Raw genomic sequence first — 21,836 nt, forward strand, 5'->3', positions numbered from 1 at the left:
TGGCAGTAATCGTTACCTCTAACTTTCTAAACGTTTACCATAAAATGAGAAAAAAAAAAATAAAAAAATGTGACTTTGAAGTGAGACGTGCGTGGGACATTATCACTGTTTTGGGACACAATGCAATAATGGCTGTATGAGGGTTCTGTATGTTTTTAATTCTATGCGCTCATTATCCTCATCACCCATTACCGACCACCACAGGGTCGCTCAGAATGAGAAGGGTTTCAGAGAGTCGCGCTTGCTAGATGCGGATTAACCTAATAATAAACCGACGGCCGATCGGCGCAGTTTGCACTGACCCTGCTTTCTGAGTCCAAGGCCGTGGGTTCGATTCCCACAATTGGAAAATGTTTGTGTGATGAGCATGAATGTTTATATTTATATTCTAAGTATTTATGTATATTATTCATAAAAATATTCATCAGTCATCTTAGTACCCATAACACAAGCTATGCTTACTTTGGGGCTAGGTGGCGATGTGTGTATTGTCGTAGTATATTTATTTATTTATTTTAATAAAGGCTTTTTGAATCCAATATCGTGTGCGTATAGTGAGAGAGTTGAGATGTTCAGACCATATTTACGAATAAGACCATGACGATATGAGCAGACTCGGCACGAACGCGATCCCTGTCCGTATCTACGCGGGTGCGAGAACCAAATGTTTGGCTGACCCATCTTTATTACTTGGTTTTCACCAAATAATCGTACAGAAATGTACAAAATGGCGTTTTGGTAGACTCCACGCGACTTTGAGAACATTATAATTTACTCTCAGGCGTGTTTGTTTTATCACGATGTTTCTTTACTTCAGCTTTGACATGATATTTAATTGAATGATTTAAAAACGCACATAACATCGTGCGTTCCAGGGGTAGAAATCGGTCCCCCAAAGGGAGTTCAAATCATAATTAATGCGGGTGTAGTGTTTATGTAAAATAACAAAGTGCAATTTGACTTCACTTCGTACGGCCATTGAAGTATCTAATAGTATATAGTCAGTCTTGTTACTATACCATCCAAGACACAAATTATAGTTCGGCGTTTTTATTGATATTATAATTTGACCTGAATATCTAATAGTAGATTATACCAGCACTTGAGTTTAGAAATGATCAGAAATAAAATCGGTTAATCTTTTTAATTTTAATGGCAGTCTTGAAATTTGATACTTATTTTTTATGACGATTATTGGATTTAAGCTAGTATTATTATAAAAAGAAGAAATTAGTGTAAGAACATATATTTTTTGCATGCTATGTAAGGCGAATTGAATTGTTCCTAATATTTCATCTACCAACATTGTAAAACCAATCTGCAAATAAACGAAATGAATTAAAAAAAAAACTAAAATTGGCAAAGTGGTCATGTTTGACTACGAATCACGAAGTACTAGTTCGACTTCCGGGTTGGCCCCGTTCCTGTTATGTATCGGGTGTTTCTGTCAAGAAATCCTAAGTGTCAGTCAAACTTACTAGAGCTGAAAGTGTCAGAAAATTGACAATGATGTCAATCTAAAATAAAAGTACTAAAGCTGAAGAGTTTGTTTGTTTGTTTGTTTGTTGGTTTACTTGAACGCGTTGATCTCAGAAACTAATGGTCCGATTTGAAAAACTGTTTTAGTGTTGGAAAGCTCATTTATCGAGAAACGATATTGGCTATAATCACGCTGAGCCCAATAGATGCATAGCACCAATAAATAATGTTTGAACATAGGGGTTTTTTAACCTTTTCGGAGCTTCCGCTGTGCTGCGTAAACGGTTTAAGTTTCGCTAATATGACAAAGTTATTCCACTTAAAATTTTCTAAAAAAAAGTCCGCGACAGCATATCTACTTCTATCTTTTAAGGTTAACTCGCGAGGGACCGCGGATGATGACGGTATTGAAACTCGACCTAAGGAACAATTAGCCAGCTGAGTCGAGAACTTTCCTTTATAAGTCTAATTTTGTTTTCCTTTGTTTGCAGGGCGTCAGGATAAAGGAAGTCTCAGAGGGGCGTCCATGCGACAACTGTCCGGAACTTTGTCCTGGCTTTATTTCTCACCCTTGGAGGTAAGCTAGCTATCTTTTAATAGTGACTAAGTACTCTGACATGTAATCGAAATTTACGCGACTTATATAATTTATGTATTCTTACTTTCTTTTTTTTATGTATGCTACCCGATTACTCGAAGACACCTAAACCGTTTTGAAAAATTCTTCTTTTGTTTTCAAGGGCATACTTTCCAGGTGGACCCATTTTATCCAAATCGGTCGAGCTGTTAATAAAAGAACAACAATAATGTAACCCAAAGAAGCAAATTTTTGCCTATAATTTTTTGCTTTTTAGTTCCTAGGCGTATGTTGAAGTCGGTTTTTTTTTTAGATACTTGTCTTACAACGTAAACAATCTTTGTGGTTACTTTTTAGTCGTAAAGTTTATTTTAAAACTGTGGGTTTTTGTCTTTTATTTAATTTAAGTACACCATTATCAATCAAAATTCTAAGACTAATTTCAATTGTGATAACCCTGATAGGGCCTCGTGACTGTGTTTAGACATAAATAAATTAAATGAGATAATATCAGTGCATGCTATTGTGTGTGTGCCATATTAAAAAACGTATAATATGTATGTTCTTAGTGCTCTTATACATAAACAAATGAGCTATGTACCGAAATGATTAAACAAATTTGCATATTTATAATAGAACTAGTGTGCTATCATTATGACACTAGTGTGTTGGATTGGTCATTACATTATAGGCCTTTATTCCATCATCTCAGGAGACTCGAAAAGAATTAAGAGTGTAGTGATTGCTGCACACTTGTTGCATACGAAATTTTTCTACACACTTGCAGGGAAAAAAACCAAAGATGAAACTTTTGAAAAAGCTTTCCAGGTATTTTTGCTGTTTTTAAACTCAACCACACAGTGAAAAAGTTAACCTATATCTAAGGAAATAGACGAGCGGTTTCCTTTTTTATTTGGCCAACGATACCAAAAAATTTGCTAGTAAAGATTTATGAAATTCATTTCGTATTTAGATAATTTGGTCATAAACTTTTATTGGTGAACTCTTGGTATTAAAATTATCGATAAAGATTTATTTATTTATCTTGTTAGTACGGCAGAGCCACTTACAGTAACATAATTTATAGATAACTATGAGAGAAATCAATGAAAGATGACATTAAACATTATAAAAGACATGATATAAATATAGTGTACTATACTGATACTCTGCAATATTGAAGTATAGGCCGTTTGGTATTCTCAGAGTATCTCAACAATTCACGGAACAATGCTGTCCACCCGTCATGGAATAGATCCCATTGAGAATTGCTGTCCAAGACCACATTGAATGAATGACATGTTACAGGGACCTCGTTTTTTTTTTTTTTTGCGAACGTATAAAACAAAGTTTTGGTTATGAAGATCTGTAGCTTTGACGTCTCCTCGTAAGATAAACGATAAAATTATAATAAATCTTCTCAATAGATATGTGATATTATATGATATTATTTCTTAACATTTTTGAACCTAACGTGGATAATGCGCCGTACACAGGGAAACCGTGAGGTCGTTGGCCTACTGTCGTATCCACTACTAGCAGGTTATTTTATTGAGGTTAGCATATTACGAGGTTATACAACCTTTTACATAATATCACGTTATAAACTGCGTTACTATGGCACACTAAATATAAAACCTAGCTTATACAACGTGTAAATGAAAACCGAAATAATACTTTACTAGCTTTAGGGGTACATTATGTTCTGTCTGTGAAACCCAAACCTAGTATTTTTTTTATTAAACCAATGCCATAGTTTTTACTAAAAGAAATTACATACAAAATCATGTGACTCCTGTCACTTTATAAGGTACGCGTCGCGTAGCGTAGGTACTATGCATACACGTCGCGGTCTTTTATCTTCATTAGGGTTGTCATAAGTAAACACTTAGAACGTTTTGAATTCTTTTGTATGAAAAATATGTATATAAAATATAAAAATAAAATATATCCTTATGAAATATCCTTACGCATCCTTGTATATTATTTCATAATTCTGTTACACGTTGTCTACTGTGGCTATGGTATCTTAATTCTATCTAACAGGTATTGTATGAAAAAATTTGATCTTAACTACGACTAACTATTCTTCGACGCGTTACGCTGCTCCAGTGCGGATTAGGTAACGGGCTTGTGCTATTGGTTTGGACTTCGGTTTCACTTAATTTTCTCTGGTCTGGTCTGCTGGGAGGCCTTATCGTATCCATTACCGGCCCACTACGGGACACGGGTCTACAATGAAAAGTGGTTAAGGCCGTAGTCCAACACGCAGGCCCAGTGCGGATTGGTTGACTCAACATACCTTTGAGAACATCATGTAGATCTCTCAGGCATGCAGGTTTCCTCACGATGTGTTGCTTTACCATTGAAGCAGGTGATATTTCAATAACTTACACACACAACTTAAAAAAGTTGTTGGACGTGCGTGCTGGGATTCGAACTCGGCCCCCCGAAGTGAGTCGAGCTCCTACCCACTGCGCTATCACCGCTTTTTTACCTGTTTTTTTGGGAGGCCTTAGCCGTTACTCAATACTACGCCACAAACAAGTAAATGCTGTCAAACCTTTTAGCGTCAACGCGACTGTAAAAGTATGGCTAATATCCACATGCAAACTCATTTACGCACTCACGCACACCCACATACACACACACACCCACACACACCCACGCACACACGCACACACACACATCACACACACACCCACAAACACACACACGCACACACGCACAAACACACACACGCACACACCCTAAATGCCCGATACTGACCTAAAAACTTTATTTTATTTTCTTATGTTTTAGCTTTTAAATTGTAATAATATGTAGATTTCATAAAACATAGCACCCTTTGTAACATCAGGAAGGACCTACCCTCTGTAACAGGTTTCCCTTCCGCAAAGGTTACGGCATTTATGTATTTATTGTATCCATTATTTTTAGCCTGAATAAATGATTATTATTAGTATTAATACAACTGCCATTCTGCTGCTAGCACAACCGAACCTAACAAGTTAGCCCGGTATGATATTAGATTGCGTCATCACTTACCTTCAGGTGGTATTGCAGACCAGTCAAGGCTTAACTTGTAGAGGAATAAAAAAGGACCTATCATACTCTTTGATACATTCTCCAACCTACGTTGATGTTACCGCAATCAGTAATATTTGAGTTACAAAACTAAATTATTGTTACCTTAATGTTATTTATCTAATTAAATAAATGTTATTTTATATGTTGTTTCATAATAATTATTATTATCTTATCATTGAACAGTTCCTAATTATTCTTCCTATTATTAAAATAGTGTAATCAGTCATAATTATTGATAGTAATTGAGTACCTTCCTATCCTTTCGAGCTATAGAGAAATACATATAATCTTATACTAATATATAAAGCTGGAAAGTTTGTTTGTTTGTTTACTCGAACGCGATGATCTCAGGAACTACTGGTCCGATGAGAAACATTCTTACAATGTTGCATAGCCCATTTATTGGAGAAGGCTATATGATAGGTAATATCATCACGCTAAGACTAATAGGATCATGGCACCAATGTGATATGTTTAAAAAATCGGGGTGATTTTCCTTTTGAGAGATTCCGCTTCGTGCGCTGCGTAAACAGTTAAAGAAATTAAATTATGTATGACAAAGTTGTTTACCTTTGGTTCTAATAAAAGTCCTCGTCAGCATGTGTCTATCTTTTAAGGTTAAATTATACGCGGACGAAGAGGCGAGGGACCGGTAGTGTATTATCAAAAGAACTTTCCAACAATACGGGAGTCACATCAAGAAATATCAAATCAATCAACTCTTACAAGAAAATTCACTATCTTAAATCTAAAACATATAGGCAAGTAAGCTAGAAATTCTAAAAGCAAATTTAAATTTGTTGACTTCACGTTAAAATAAATTTATGTAAAATCTTATTTACAGCATTGATGCCCTGCCGAGTTGTCACACAAAAAATCCAGAAACAAGGCACTGAAATATAAAAAATTAAAACTAAAGTAATTTTACAAGTCCTAAAGAAGTGTTGCAAAACATTATTTTTATTGAAAAAAGTTCTATTTAGCACTATCGATACAGTTCCTAACCCGAAACGTATGTTTACATTGAACAGAATAATAATTGTTTTCGTTTCTTAACGACAAACAAAACAAAACATTGGACGCAAACAAATGGAATAATCACTGTGTTATCGGCCAGACTCTGCGCCGACTCCATCCGGGTCAAAGATAACCTTATCGGTACGCTTGATGATTTCATTATTCATTTACTTCTCAGGCTTGACAGCTGTCGAACGTGCAATATTCCACGTTCAAATCTCATTTCTTCAACTGTTAAACTTCATAGGACGAAGATCTGTTGTGGAGACTTCCACAGTCCACATATCTGTGCCACTTGCGTCCAGCAACTCCTAGCGAGTCGCATGCCGAAGAAAATTTGGCATTCATTTCCAACAATCAATCTTATAATAATCTCGTTTTTTTTTAAACTACGTGAAAATAAAAGACCAATTAAGTGCTTGTGTTGTGCGGAAAAGCCATCGGTCTTCTTCCCGAAATTGGCTACGTGACTTAAGATATATTGTGAAAAGGTCCCAGAGGAACTAAGAAAGAATAACTGCGTGACCTTGTTGAAAATAATATACCAAAATTGTACACGTTTTGTAATAAGAAGCGATCAATTTCCTTTGTAACATTGGCTGACGTGAAGTTAGGTGTATTGTGGAAGGTGCAACGGAAAGCAAATTAAGAAAGAATAAAACTGCGTAACCTTGCTGAAGATAATATATCAAAATTGTATTATTGTGAGATAGGTATATTGTGGAAGTGAACCGAAAACGAATTAAGAAACGAAGAAGGAAAAAATGCAACCTTGATCAGGAGGTTGCGGCGCAGGCGCATCGGGTATCAACAATTCAACAATCAAAATCAACAGACTGTATCGTAATCATTCGTCATTGTCAACTGACACTTGACGCGGGGCGGACGCGTGCTCAAATATCAGTGTAACATCGCACATCACATGAACATGTGTTTATCGTTGAAGCAAATGGAGTGGGCGGATATATACAGACGTGTGATTAAGAATGACAAAGAGGAGGTCCAGGAGAAGCTGCAGAAGTTTCCGTCGCGGGAAAGGAATCACGCTGTACGTAGGAAGTTGAACAACAACAATTTCCGATCGCACGCTAACTGTGTGACATGTGCCAAAATAGCTGAGGACGACAGATGATCTGGTGTTACAGTTTGTTTAGTTGGATGTGATAATTGGATCTAATGTGATACGAATATTTGATAGTTTTAAAATTAGACTGAGTCCTGCTCGATACTTAAGTGTAATTTTGAGTGTAATTTGGTTACTTTACGATATGGCTATGTAAAATATAAATCATAAACTCGCACCAATCGGATTGAGAACAGCGAAACCTAGACTGTGCGCTCGGATGGACTGTGAGACTTCATAGTAATGTTGGTGACTACGGCTATATTATTCTGTGTACGTGTACCTATTTGACTGTTGTGATTATATCTTGCGACTAGGTTAAATTGTAAGTGTCCTGAAGAATTAATAATAAACGCGTAATCTTAATATTATCTTGTGTTCTCTTACTATTTTTTTTGTAACTTACCCTGTTTTTACTGCCATGATTGTATTTTTTTAGGCAAGATTCATTCAACACCTTGAGTGCTGAAAGCAGTGTACTAGGACACCATAAAAAGTACAACTAAAACTCGCTTCAGAGAAGTTTGTATATTCAACTAACTCTGAGTATTTCTAAGTGGTACTTATATATTTTAGTTTTCATATAAAAGAAACCTTAAAAAATTGACAACCTAATTTTATTATTTGTTTATTTATTTATTGCATAAAAATTAAAATTAACATAAAAAGGCCAGGGCTCTTTCTGAGCAAATGCGTAGTTTTTGTGAAAATCGAAAATGAAAATAAAATTTTTTTGAGGTTACTTTCGTATTACAACTTTAAAAAAAAAACTTAGTCATTGTCGTATTAAGAGGTCTAATTATCCCGCATACACGCGATATTAATAATTAATTCATTATTATTGTCCGCTTGTGGCCCAAAATGCATTTAAAAAACTAGGTTAGGTTAGGTAGAAAGTTACTCAGAGCCGAGCGGAGCGGAGCAAGGCGTTCCCTATCGTCCGTCTGTCAAAAAGGTCTATGTCACTTGATAATAATTACCATATAGGTCAAAATGCATTTTATAAACTAGGTTAGGTTAGAACGTTATAGAACCACTCAGAGCCGAGCGGAGCGGAGCGAGACGTTCCTTATAGTCTATAGTAGTAAAAGATAAACATAACCTCAAATTTAGTTTTTAATAATTTTTTTTCAAAATTAGACATTTCCTCACAAAAAAAAGGGTACAAGGGTGGTGGAGTTGGGTGGCACTGTGACCTGTGACCCCACACGTCTTTGAGAACATTACGGAGAAATCTCACACGCGCAGATTTCCTAACGACGTCATTCTTAATTGTTAAAGCAAGTGATGTTTAAATATTTAAATCATTGATTAGAATTAAGTCGGTGATAGCCCAGTTTTTAATACCTGGGCATCCCTTTGTGGGATCAGAGTTACGAGTAGATCACCGTCAAATACCACTTAACTTTTTTATATGCATTTTAAATTTAAGCAGTAGTATAAATACTACGAATAAGATAAGGTTATGCCAATTCCAAAGCCTAGATTGATGACATAAAAACTTATATTCTATCACATACAGTGGTCTACCACGACCAAAACATTCATCCTTTTGTCAAATTGGTGCTAATTTCGTAAGTAAACTGTATTTACAGGTGCAAACATAGTGTTTCCTGTTTCCTATTTTACAAGGTTCCCTCTCGGAAAGAATAGCACCATTTTGAAAGCTGTCAATATGGTCTACTTCTAAGATTTGGTTTCAGCTGATTAGCATTATCTAAGAGAGGTTAAACATTAGATACAAATTGCTTGAAAGTTTATCTGTAGTTCATTAATTTTGGACGGCCGATTGGCGCAGTAGGCCGTGGGTTGGATTCCCACAACTGGACAACGTTTGTGTGATGAACATGAATGTTCTTCAGTGTCTGGGTGTTTATATATATATTATAAGTATTTCAAAATTCAAAAATTCAAAATTCAAAATTCATTTATTTCAAGTAGGCCTAATACATTACATCAAAAATTTACATTTTACATTTTAACATTCATTTTTCTATCTTGTGAGTGATGAAAGCGGAGGCGGATGCTTCCAAGCAACCTTGTCATTAAGAAACTCATCAATTGTATAATAACCTCGCTGTAATAAATGTGTTTTAACACATTCTTTAAACTTATGCATTGGTAGGTCCAAAATTATCCCTATTTATGTATATTATTCATATAATTATTCATCAGTCATCTTAGTACCCATAACACAAGCTATGCTTACTTTGGGGCTAGATGGCGATGTGTGTATTGTCGAAGTATATTTATTATTTATTTATTATTTATTATTAATGGATATAACCCCGGTGCGGCGGGGGCAAATTGTGATTTTTCTCTGGTCTGGTTTGCTAGGCGGTTTCAGTTATCTCGCGTGATTTAAACTTTAGATGAATTCTATAATGGTAGCGGGCTAACCTATTAGGAGTACGCGCAACGTCTTCAATACGCCTTTATATAACTGGCATACTTAGAATGCAACTAGAATCTAGTAAACTGGTCAGACCAGAGGTTTGTTGTGGGTTCATACTTAGACCAGACTGGCTCACAACAAAGTTAGCGCTTACATTTATATATCACCATTGGTTGCCTGGAAGAAATCGATTTCCACCAAATTGTACTCTCTTGATTTGTATTTACCTATATCTCTGTAAGTACTTTTTTTCTTTGATGTACAATAAAAGTGTATTCATTCATTCATTCATCACCATCTCACATAGATTTACTGTTCCCGGCATTGTAAGTACTAGGTTTTTTACAGTTTATAAAGATTGGTATTAAACTATTAAATCACACAGGACCTATTTAATATTATGGAACCTACCTAGTAAAACATGATTTATAGCGTTCAACAAAGTTAAAGTAATAAACATTCGTTGACGACAGTTGAAAACAATTATTGTTTGTGACGTACCAATTAAAGATACTTATATTATCTACCTACAACAGAATATGGCATTTCAAACGTTCATACCTACTTTGTATAAACTGAGGTGACCTTATCGCGGTTACAATTTATACGTCACATCTACCTACTATAAATAGATACGAGGACCTCCTTTGCGCAGTGGTCTTATTAGTGGGAGGTCAGGGTTTCCATCCCCGGCGGGGCTTTTGGTAAATTTATAATGAGGATTATATTTTTTTTACATACCTATCTGACGGAACACAAATCAGATCTGTACAGTTGGCGTAGATTATAGCAAAATTAACTTTAATATATAACTACCTAATTTGATTCACAAATAATATGTACAATTGAAATTAAATTGTTAAAAACAACCTAACTTATTATTAACAATTCCTTGCTAAATTTTTTGTGGGTGTCGAGATCGATAGTGGCCATGAACCGCGTGTTATCTGGTGTTGCAAGTAAATACCTAGTACCTACGTATTTTTTGCAACATTTGTTTAACAAACTACAAAATTATTTACTGTCCTCACTCGCTTGACTGCGGAACGCGATAATTTCAAAAGACAAGATAGGTAGGTTACCTATTAAAAACCTACAAGATTTTTTTTTATTCCACTACTAATTAGCCCTTGACTGCAAACTCACCTGGTGGTTATAACGCAATCTAAGATGGTAGCGGGCTAACCTTTTAGGGAGTATGGTAGTCATACCCCTAATCGGTTTCTACGCGACATCGCAACGGTAAACTAAATCGCTTAGTCAGATAAATCTAAATAGTCTGTGTCAGAACGGACCAGAAAAAACTCAGAAATTATAAATTACCAAATTGCCCCGCCAGGAATCGAACCCGGGACATCCTACTTAAATTCACAGCCCTCACAGTTGCGCCAGGTAGGTGGTAAAAAAAGTCCGAATTGAAAACATTTATGTTCATCACACAAACATTTTCCAGTTGTGGAAATCGAACCCACGGCCTTGAACTCAGAAAGCAGGGTCGCTCCCCACTGCGCCAGTCAGCTGTCAACGAAAAATAAATTAATTTATTGTATAGTATATGCAGTATTTATGTATAGATTTAATAGTAATAATTGACGCCACAATGTTAAGTGGAAAACCATCGCCTTTGAACAGAGCAACACTTTGCAAAAAAAAAGTGTTTTAAAAAGTATATTCCTAAAAAATAAAACTATAAAAAAATGGGATATTATAAAAAATGTCTTGCGACCGCTAATGAGATATTGTCAGCATTAATTTATGTTTATGATTAAAAATTAAGCGTAACGAATAGAAATACTGAGTGGGCGAATTTTGTACGACTATATATTATAAAAACAAAAAAATGAAATAAAATAAATGATCATAGTATATTTGTGACTTTTAGGTCGCTGTGTCGTCAGCGATCCATTCTTCCAATCTCGACTTACAACTAAAGTTATGTTAGCACATTCTCTTTTTCTCTCTATTCTCAACTATGCGGACGCAAGCGAGGACTATCTTTACAAACTTGAGCGTCTTCAAAATCTAGCTATTCAGTTCATATTTGGCTTGCGCAAATATGTATCCAAATTTCGTCAGAAGCTTAAGTGGCTCCTTATTCGCCGTTGCCGGGATCTGCATGTATTTTCAGTTCTGTACTGTACCTATGTTATTTAATCCTAAGACTCCTTCTTAAGGAAAAGTTTAAATTTCTTGGAGTGCAGTCCGGTCTAAGATCTTACGCTGACTTTGAGCATTCCGTTCCACAAAACGAAGTTTTACAAGCATTCGTTCACTGTCAAAGCTAATGAATTGTGGAACGCACTCTCATTGAACATACGACAGTCGATGTCACTGGGCATATTTAAATATGATATGAGGGTAATTTTCAAAGGCGACTAGGTATTATTTATTTATCTACGCTAACTCATATTTAAGTATTTATGGTATGTTAAAGTATGTGTTAGTATATTTATTTTTTATATTTATTATATAGAATTGTTGTATTTGTGTAGTCTGGTTTATGTATTTAGTATGAAGTTATGCGTATGTATATGTTTTAAACAGTGTACCCCACCTTTTCGTTTTTCTTTTTAGTTTTCCCAATCCTAAGGTTGCCTGGCAGAGATCGCTTCTTTGCGATAAGGCCGACTTTTGTATCCCAGCACATTCTTCTTTTGTTTCCTACTACATTCTGACGTGTTTGTATAAATAACTAGTATACAACAGTCCATTGCTGGACTAAGCGGCTACTCCCAGCGGGCAGTCGATTTGGTGACATGGAGTCGAATACATTTATCTCTGCTTTTCACGTGATGAGACGAATAACGTGAAAAACCATGGCTATATATAAGCTTTTGTAGAAATATAGAGAGAGGTAATGAGTAGTGATAATTATCTCGTGCGCATCCTAACCCTACTGCGTGCTGAGTGCGCGATTTTTTATCTATTCGATCTCGTAAAAGTTAACTATGATTTGTATGGCGCCGCAAGAGCGCCATCTAGGGACCAGAGATGGCACTCTTTCGACGCCATAACGCCAATACAAATCATAGTTAACTTTTTTAAGAAGAAGCCCACAAAACCTAAGCGGGGAACTTAGCTGTAATAGTTTTATAAGCCAATAAAAGAAACAAGAATAATTAAGAAGGCGTTTTTGAATTGCTCATTCATAAAACACGTGTTGCGACTTGCGACAAAGAATAATACGAAATCTCCTATTAAGTCCAATCATTGATAACAGGTGGTCCGATTATTGTTTGTAGGTATTACAGTCATTCGATTGACATAGTTTAGTTTAGTGTGCGATAACGACCGGATGCCGGCACCAATATCAGCTGATTTAGGTCACTCATCACCACACAATTAAAAATATACAAAACCTTTATGAAAATTAAGCTTAGTTTACAATACTCCGCGAACAGTAGAAGAATCTGTATGGTGCAATTTATAAATTATAATCTTTATAATCACCACTAAACAGATCTTCGACAATGTACGCACCTTTAGCTCCGAAACCGAAGATGTAGTCTTTACAATGAATAATTGTTAAAAATTCTAAAGCTTTAATTTGCTATACTCCTACTTTTCGCGGAGTATAACAAATTAAACTTAATTTTTGGTAATATATCATGGAATTGCGCAAAGTAACGCTTCGGTCCGATACATATAAAACCCTTATACATTATTGCTAGAATGAGGATACAGCCTCGTCGATGAATGGAGTTTTATTAAAGTTAATTTAGACATGACAGAGTTATGGTGTAAAATCGTCTATGTTTTTCATTCTTTATCCCGCAGGAACCCTTTTATTTTTGGGCTAAAAACACCTTTAATCCGGATTAACAATCCGGATAAAAAGATCTGATTGTGTTTCCTATCGATATTTAAGCGTCCCCTGATTAAAATTTTCAAAAAATATTGAATGTAGGACGCACAGTTTTACCATAAGTATTTAACCATTTCATAAAAAAAAGAAAGCTTAGGGTGGAATTTTAAAATATCCTTTCTTAGTGGATAAGATAGAACCTACACAATATAAATAATACACCCTGCAATATTTATGACTCTGAACCCTTGGTTTAGGCTGTGCGCTCATTTTCGAGTTGTATTTTGATCTTTATTAACCCCGTTGGGGATAGAATATCTAAAAACTGTGGTACACGCATAGCTTTACTTAATTTTAATTGATGTAAAGGAAATTGTTTAGAATTTTACAATAAACTACCAGTTGATATCTTTGAGATATCTCCGAAAAAGTTCAAAGTTGGTGTTAAACGTAAGCTTAAAGAAAAGTCCTATTATAGTATTAAGGACTACGTCAACAATAAAAATGCTTGGGTGTTAATTATTGCTCTAACCAGGTTGCTTCTTTAATAGTGACAATGTGAGATGTTGATAACAAAAAAAAAAAAACCCGCTAAGTTTGTTGTAGGCTTCTTCTTAGACGCCTCGTAGCTTTAGTTTTAAGTTGACGAATTTAGTTATCGCCATCAAATCACTTCTATGTTATATTTTACATGCAATGTACGCATCAAAGGTGCCATAAATGTGCCTATTTAAATAATGAAATATTTGACTTTGACTTTATGAGTAAAGTAAAGTACCAACTTTTGTGGATAAAACGAGAAAATGAGAGACTTCCATACAAAGTTTACACCCCCATTTTACCCACTTGGGTATGAATTTTCAAAAATCCTTTCTTAGTGTGCGGTTTCATCATAACAGAAATCTGCTTTCAAAATTCCCAGTGGTTTACGCTGTGCGTTGATGATCAATCAGTCAGGACTTTGAATTTTACATACATACATAAGTAATATTTAAGTATCGATATCGAGCAAAATATAATCCAGTATTGTACGTACTACAAGAAAATGTTATTTATTTCAAGTAGCTACATAGATAGGTAAGTCTTATCGGTTATCTTATCACAGTTGAGTAAAAGATTGCATCTCGCGATTGGAGGACAGGTTATCTCAATATGATTGACATTTCAAAGAGTCTGTCGCAAAATATTTCTGTATTTTATGTACATAAATACTAGCCATGGGGTTTAGTGTTATACTTTATTTATAAATAAACTTCGGTATTTAAAGTTTTCATTACCTACTAACTATTTGAAAATCTGTTATATTTTGCTACTGTTTATAAAAGAAATAAAAATAAACTAAGCTAATCGCCTCGTGCGACGACCGCAGGAGATGGGGTGGGGTGTTGACAACAGTATTTTGATCTGAACTCAAAAAATGGTTAAAATAAGAACTTTTATACTGTTAATGATTAATGAATGTTTCGACAACAAAATGGCATTTGTTGCATTATTTGCATTATGCTTACATTTTGCACGCCATGTATGGCAATACACTGTAACTTAAAACCTTTTTAAATATGTAACAGCTTACGTTAAACGTGTATTTTGCAAATAAAGATAGTATAAATCAAATAAACATATATACTACGGCAATACACACAACGCCATCTAGTCCTAAAGTAAGCGTAGCTTGTGTTATGGGTACTAAGATAACTGATGAATTATTTTTTTATCTCCATTATAAGCCGACTACAGGGCAGGGGTCTTCTCCAACATTATAAAGAACTCTCAGGCATGCAGATTTTCATGTTTTCCTTAACCGTTGAAGTGATATTTTAATTATTTAAAACGTACATTACTTAGACAAGTTAGAGGTGTGGGCTGGGATTAAAACTCGGCACCCCGATAGTCTTATTATTACTGAAAATAAAGGATACTGGATAAAATAGCACTATATTTAATGGTAAAAGAATCATTAAAACTGGTTCAGTATTTTCATAGTTTAGTAATTGCAAATAACAACCTAATCTTTCCTCATTATAATATTAATACAGATTGCAAAATATTCTACTACAATAAGTAGGAGAGTGACCAGTCAGATAGTTTCGAACGAAGTGCAACGACTCATGACTGAGTCATCTGAACAAAAACAAAAGATTCTTTGTGTAAATGTTATACAGTAGGTACCTACCTACGCTTCTTCATAATAAGAGTTGTCTGTATGCGAATATATTTTATTTTGTTTTCATAAACAAAAATAACTTATGTACCAAAATTGTATATGCCCCACTAATTTATAAGATTAAAAAAATACAAAAAATAATAAATTCCACCATCGTGCATATTTAAATTCTGAATCAATAATATTCGAGTTCACAACTTATCACCATCATCCTCCCACAAAGATAACGGTTTAGGCCGTAGTCCACCATCCTGGTCCAGGGTGGATTGGTGGACTTGACAAGCATGTATGAACATTATAGAGAAATCGCAGGCACACCAGCAGGTTGCAGGTTTCCTCAGGATGTTTTCCTTCACCATCGCAGAAAGTGCTATTGAAATTGCTTAAACCGCACATCACTTAAAAAAAACGAAAGTACGTGCTTTCGAACTCTCCCCTCTGAAATTCGATGTTCGATGGTAAAATGGCGAGGGGGGAACTAGATCAAACAGTTCTTGAGCATCTCTCTTCTCATCTCTTGACACTCTCCGAAATATACCCTATGGAATAGAATATGTAGATGTGGTCTTATATATCGGAGGTCCCGAGTTCGGTCTTCCGTTGGCCTGATCTGGTAGAAGGTTTTGACTGTGGCTAGTAACCCCCTCACGAAAGAGCTATATGACGTTCCGGTACGATATCGCGTAGAAAGAGATTAGGGGTTTCATAAATGCCATACCCGTAAATGGCTATAGTGAGATTGCAGTCAAAGGCTATCTAGGCGATTTTGTAGTGAAACAAAATATCTACTACCTATAAGAAAGATGCTATCGTTAGTTTTTTTACGATTTCAATAGATAAATCAAAATGATAACAGCAAGGACATATTATTAAGATATCAAAGCGTATCCGGCAATCATACATTTTACTGTATATCTACTTATATGCTTACATTTCAAAAATCAAAAAAAAATCAAAAACTAAAATGTTTTTTTCATGAAGACCTCATCACAGGCACTTATGAAGCGTTCATGCTAGTGATGGCGATAACTGCATTCGTTAACTTAAAACTTAGGTAAGGAGGGTTCCAAACGCGCCCTGGTCTAAGAAGAGCCCACAACAAAATTAGCCAGGTTTTTTTTTGTTACCACCATCTCACAGTCGAGTTCATGTTTAGCTATGAAGTTAGAAAAATTCATACCCAAGCTTTTTTGTCATCATTGGGAGACATCTCAAGGATTTCATGTGGTAATTTGTTATAAAATGAATAACCAATTTTATGCAGCCTAGTAAACTGCAATACAAGTTTATTTTTACTTCTAATGTTAATATTGTTAATCCACTGTTTCGGTGATTTTTTTTTTTAATAGTATTTAATATCACAGACAGACCTAAGATGTAGGCGGTAATTATAGTTGCCGCGAAGTAGCATTGTAACAATGCTGCTTCGCGGCAGAAAGAAGCATGGTTGTAGTACTTCCCCGGACGGGTTGTCATAAATAGGTCTACTCCTACTAATAGGGATAATTAATCTCGTTTATAATCGATTACGTTTTTAGGTATTTATAATGTAAGCAAGCTTTCAAAACTGTGTCATAAAAAATAATTGGCCTAGATCCACCTACTTCAGGTTAGCTAGGTTGGTTTGTCGCAGATTATAAATTATGCATTAGGATTATTATTCAGTCTTTAAAAAGGCTAACAGCAAGGACTTGCATGTGCACTTCCTTTTATAAATAATTAAATTAATTACCGGCAGATATGTACCTACCTAATATTATTTAGGTAGTTTATATAAGAACTCATGGTCTTTATTTGCAGTTGTGATTTGATGACAGCGCCATCTATCATCGAATAGCTGATTTAAACAATAAATTTAAAATTTCATTTTGATTTTATTTCATTTCTATTTTAGTTGTTAAATATTTAACTATTCTATATTAATAAGTATTCAATTCAAAAATACAATTGAATTTTATAGGTTTAGCTTTCTCGATTTTTATAGTCGTTATATTTTTTACTAGATGGCGGTAAGAGTCTTTCCAAGTTACAATTTCAACACAAGTCCATTTTTGTTGTAAAATAACTGACTAGATAACTTTTCATACTAATTTATTTTCATAAAACCAATTATCTTTTCATACTTTTCACACTAAAAATAAAAATGGGCATGCCGATTTACTTAAATTATTGAATAACCTATAGGTACAAATCAATACCTATAATATAATAGAATATTACTATTACTTATTAAAATTACTGGTGTGATTTGAGGTTACATAGCGCCATCTATCGCTCTCCAACGTACCTTTAATATTTTTTTTTGAATAATGACTTATATATTATATTGATGTGATAATATTATATTGATTATGCTTCGTTTAGTCGAAGGAGGGTGTTCACCTAAATTAGATGCTCCCTTTACTATAATTCACCCGTCACCGACTGTTTATTTTAGTAGGAATAGCAAACTTGTATCAACATAAGTCACGTTTGCAAACTAGTAGGTAAGAATAAATTATTAGAACTCTCATGTCCTTAAACTTTATCGTTTAATCAACACAGCTTGTATCTCTTCACGCTATAATGGTCTAGATAAGATAGTCACGGCCCAATTTTACTATCAGTTAATTTTTATATGGAATGATAAGCAATATAGAACTGCGAAGGCTCGAGTCAACACCAATAAATTCAGTATACTATTTTTTATAACTACAGCAAAATTTTATAGACTCATTTCTGAAGTTATCCTTTTTTGGTGCGTTATGGAAAAATGATGAGAGTAAATTTTGCGCACGCCCACCATCACAAAAAACCATGAAGTTGGCTATAAGGTTTGACATAGCCAACTTCATGGTTGGCTATGTCAAACACACTACTACACGTGTACACTTTCAATTGTGAAAGTCTGCGGGCTCATTTAATGATGTTCATTATCTCCATTTCTTTAATTATGTAGATTTTTTTTTGTGATATTTAAATACACTTTATTTAACTATTTACCCTTTTTTCTATTTTTAGTGTGATTTTTTCTTCAAACTTAGAATAAGGCGAAGGATAAAATTAGATTTTTATCTTGTTATACCAAAGAAGTATAAATTCTAAGGCGTGTACATAAGTACACGCACGTTTTTTAAAGATGTTTTGCTATAGGTATCATTAGAGATATAACACGAATATGTGCAGAGTAGAATAAACGTTGAACTCTATACCTACCTAGTCGTTTCGGGAGTTTACTGTAGTGCAAGGTATTGCATTTAAGGATATCTTGCAAATTCTTTTCTAGCACTATATCTACACATTATGTATTTGCTTATCTCCAATATCTTGAAGTGTGAAACTTTGAGGCATAACGGAATGAAGGGACTATAAGCGCTTTGACTTTAGGACCCTTAGTTTATTTCTGGTTTCTCCATATTACCATCATTTTTTGTTTTATCAAAGCCTAATTTATCTTACCTCGAGCAGTTACAGCTTGGACTTCGCAAAGCCTGCTTTTATCCAATACGTTTATCTTTATAGTCAAGTCACAATAATCACTTTTTGCAAATTAATAGATCACACCATCGAAAGATGAGATTTTCGTATAACGATATTATCCTTGTATACTTTGCTTTGTTGCAACAAGGCTGAAAAATGGCATGTTGTGCTTTTTTATAAACTTTTATGCGGTTTACAATAAAAGTGTACTTACTCATATAATCACTTCTTATCCAACTAAAAAAGTTATGTACATTAAATTAATCCTCTTTAAATTTTATTCGAATCGTATCTGTCATATAAAAATGTTGCGGCGTGAGATGGTTTTGGGTAACATAATAGTTGTATCTTCTCATAAAATTAAGTTAGGTTCTTTATTTTAACCTTATCAAAACTGTCTCTATAGCAAATAATTCAGGTAAGACGTTAAAAATTTAACACTACGAGTAAGTTACCAATGAAGAAATATTTATAAGGATTATTTCAATATTTCTAAGAGTTTTTTTTTTGTTCAGTTTATATATCTGTATTCTACTTACTAATTTCATTTAAATGAAACCCAGAATACCAGGATAAGACAAAACAATTTGAAGACTGAAATCTATTGCGTCTACAACTGGAAACGGAGTGGCATAGAATATAGGTCTCCGTTTTGCTCTATGGATACAAATACTAAGTACATACTATAAAAACTACAGCTTGAGTTTTATACTCAATGCAAATTTCAGCTATTCTTTACAGTATAATCATAGTGAAATTTCAATTATGTTTTTCATCACTTAATTGTTATTCCAACACAATGTCTTCGCTCGAAGACTTTATTCTTATGTTTTGCTTCGCTATCATAACAGATTATTGTTATCACAATAAACACCCATACATTTCGAATGACATCATCATAGTCACATTAGAAGGTGCCTTAAGAGATAAATAATTAACGCCCAGCTATGTTAGAACTCTTACTGGCCTCACCTAACAATCATAGAGTAAAGAATAGTGTAGAATCTACGGTCACGTTTCATTGGCTAGTTTGTAAAAGGGCTGTCAATCGCGCTTTACTTATTTCAATGTAGTAGAGGTATTTTTGTCGGGGATACAGTGTGAAAAAATAGCATTAATGGTAGACTTGTCAATTTTCTTTACTGTGTATTTGTGAGCAAAGGTAAAGTTTGTCAAAATCCAGTAAATTTTTTTAAGGGCGACGTGTTAAATTATTCTACACTACGTCTCTCAGAGTGATAAATTCTAGGCCTTGTTTTCGTGACAATTTGGGCATTTTTTATCAACATTGCATGGGGCTTTATAATATTAATATTTCGTTTAAAGTACTTAAATTAAAACGTGCGTTCTTACCACTTAAAGATACATAAAATATGCAAAGCTTCAAAATATCCCTAGTCTAGGTTAGTCTTCCAAAATAAAGATTTGGTCACACGCTTTATTACTAATTATTTATTATTATTAATTATTTATTATTTTTAATTATTTATTAATAAGAAACACCAGCAATGAATTGCAATAACCTTATTAACAACTAAACAGGGTAAGAATTTTAGTTGTGTGCATTCCATTTGTCCATGTTATTTTGAGTGCCCTAACAAGCATCAATAAAAGGTATAAACAGCAATAAATAACTTTTTCTTTTGTTAATACGTAATATAATAAACTTAAATCTATAAATAATAAATAATAAAGCAGATTTTGTGAATTAAATTAAATAAAAAAAAATTAACAGTAAATTAAAATGAAGCAACACAAAATTGATATATAATAAATAAATGAGTTATTTTACTTATAAAGACAATAATATAATATATTAATTTAATAGTATCCATAATCTCCCAATATCGTTTATTGCTTTTTGCTAAACAAACTCTAAAATCTACAGCTAATACAAAAATGGTGGCAACCCTGGCACGCGTTCTTTTTCGTTATAATCCCTTGAACTTGAGCGAGCGAAATCGCCGAGGTAAACAAACGAGCAACCCGTTGACGCGCATTTGTCACTGGGAAGTCGGAACGTTAACGCGTCTAGCGCTGGTGTCACACGCGCTTCGTGTTTTTAAACGAAACAAAAGCATAACTGTCAAATTTATATTAGGAAAACGTTATTTTTTTTCCATGTGTTTTAATCCATCTGTGACTGTATGTTATTGTGATATATTCAAAAAGTGAAGTTTGTCATCGATTTATTGTTACTGTGATTCATGAAGGAAATGACCGATAAGAAGTTTGATAAAAGTATTCTGATTAATTTTTCTGCGAAAATAATCCAAATCTCGTCTAAAACGGTTGAAGATGAGTTCTAGAAAGCTATGGGGTAAATTTGTAAGTATTTACCTATAACTACCTAGGTACATAGGTTTTAAAAACGGCTCAACGAACTTTGTAGTTTCTATCTTTTGCTGAACTTGACAATGAGTTCTGAACTCGAGTTTTCCATAAATAATTATTCTAAGATAATATTTCGTTTGGAAGGTCCAAATGTTTGATTATAATTAGGCAGTTATATTAAAACCATATACCTACCTAATCGGTTTCCACGAGACATTTACGCTAAATTGCATAGCGGTACGTCTTTGTTGGTGGATGACCTAGCTCTTTGGTCAGTATTAAAGAATTGCTTGTTAAAAGGAATTAGATTGAAATATCATACCTACGTATTATTGTTTGTAAACGAAGTTTCTGTTAGGTCGGAACTTTAGGCCGTGGCTAGTTACCATTGTA

General features: G+C 34.2%; 2 protein-coding genes across 4 annotated transcripts in view; one reads left to right on the plus strand and one right to left on the minus strand.

Annotated features, from left to right (window-relative positions):
- The window catches only part of LOC120625712 (four and a half LIM domains protein 2), a 236,785-nt gene that overhangs the window by 83,289 nt on the left and 131,660 nt on the right, over positions 1-21,836 (plus strand). For 2 of the 3 annotated variants that reach the window (XM_039892867.1, XM_039892864.1), the window contains exon 2: positions 1,971-2,056. In XM_039892867.1, the coding sequence (XP_039748801.1) occupies positions 1,971-2,056 (86 nt within the window). Of the gene's footprint in view, positions 1-1,970; positions 2,057-21,130; positions 21,438-21,836 lie in introns of those variants that run through there. The other variant, XM_039892866.1, reaches the window with a different exon arrangement.
- LOC120625684 (40S ribosomal protein S29-like) lies at positions 511-681 on the minus strand. The gene has a single exon (XM_039892808.1). The coding sequence runs from the start codon at positions 679-681 to the stop codon at positions 511-513; it is 171 nt and encodes a 56-aa protein (XP_039748742.1).

Source organism: Pararge aegeria, chromosome 8 (assembly GCF_905163445.1).
Source record: "Pararge aegeria chromosome 8, ilParAegt1.1, whole genome shotgun sequence".
NCBI classification, from domain to species: Eukaryota; Metazoa; Arthropoda; class Insecta; order Lepidoptera; family Nymphalidae; genus Pararge; species Pararge aegeria.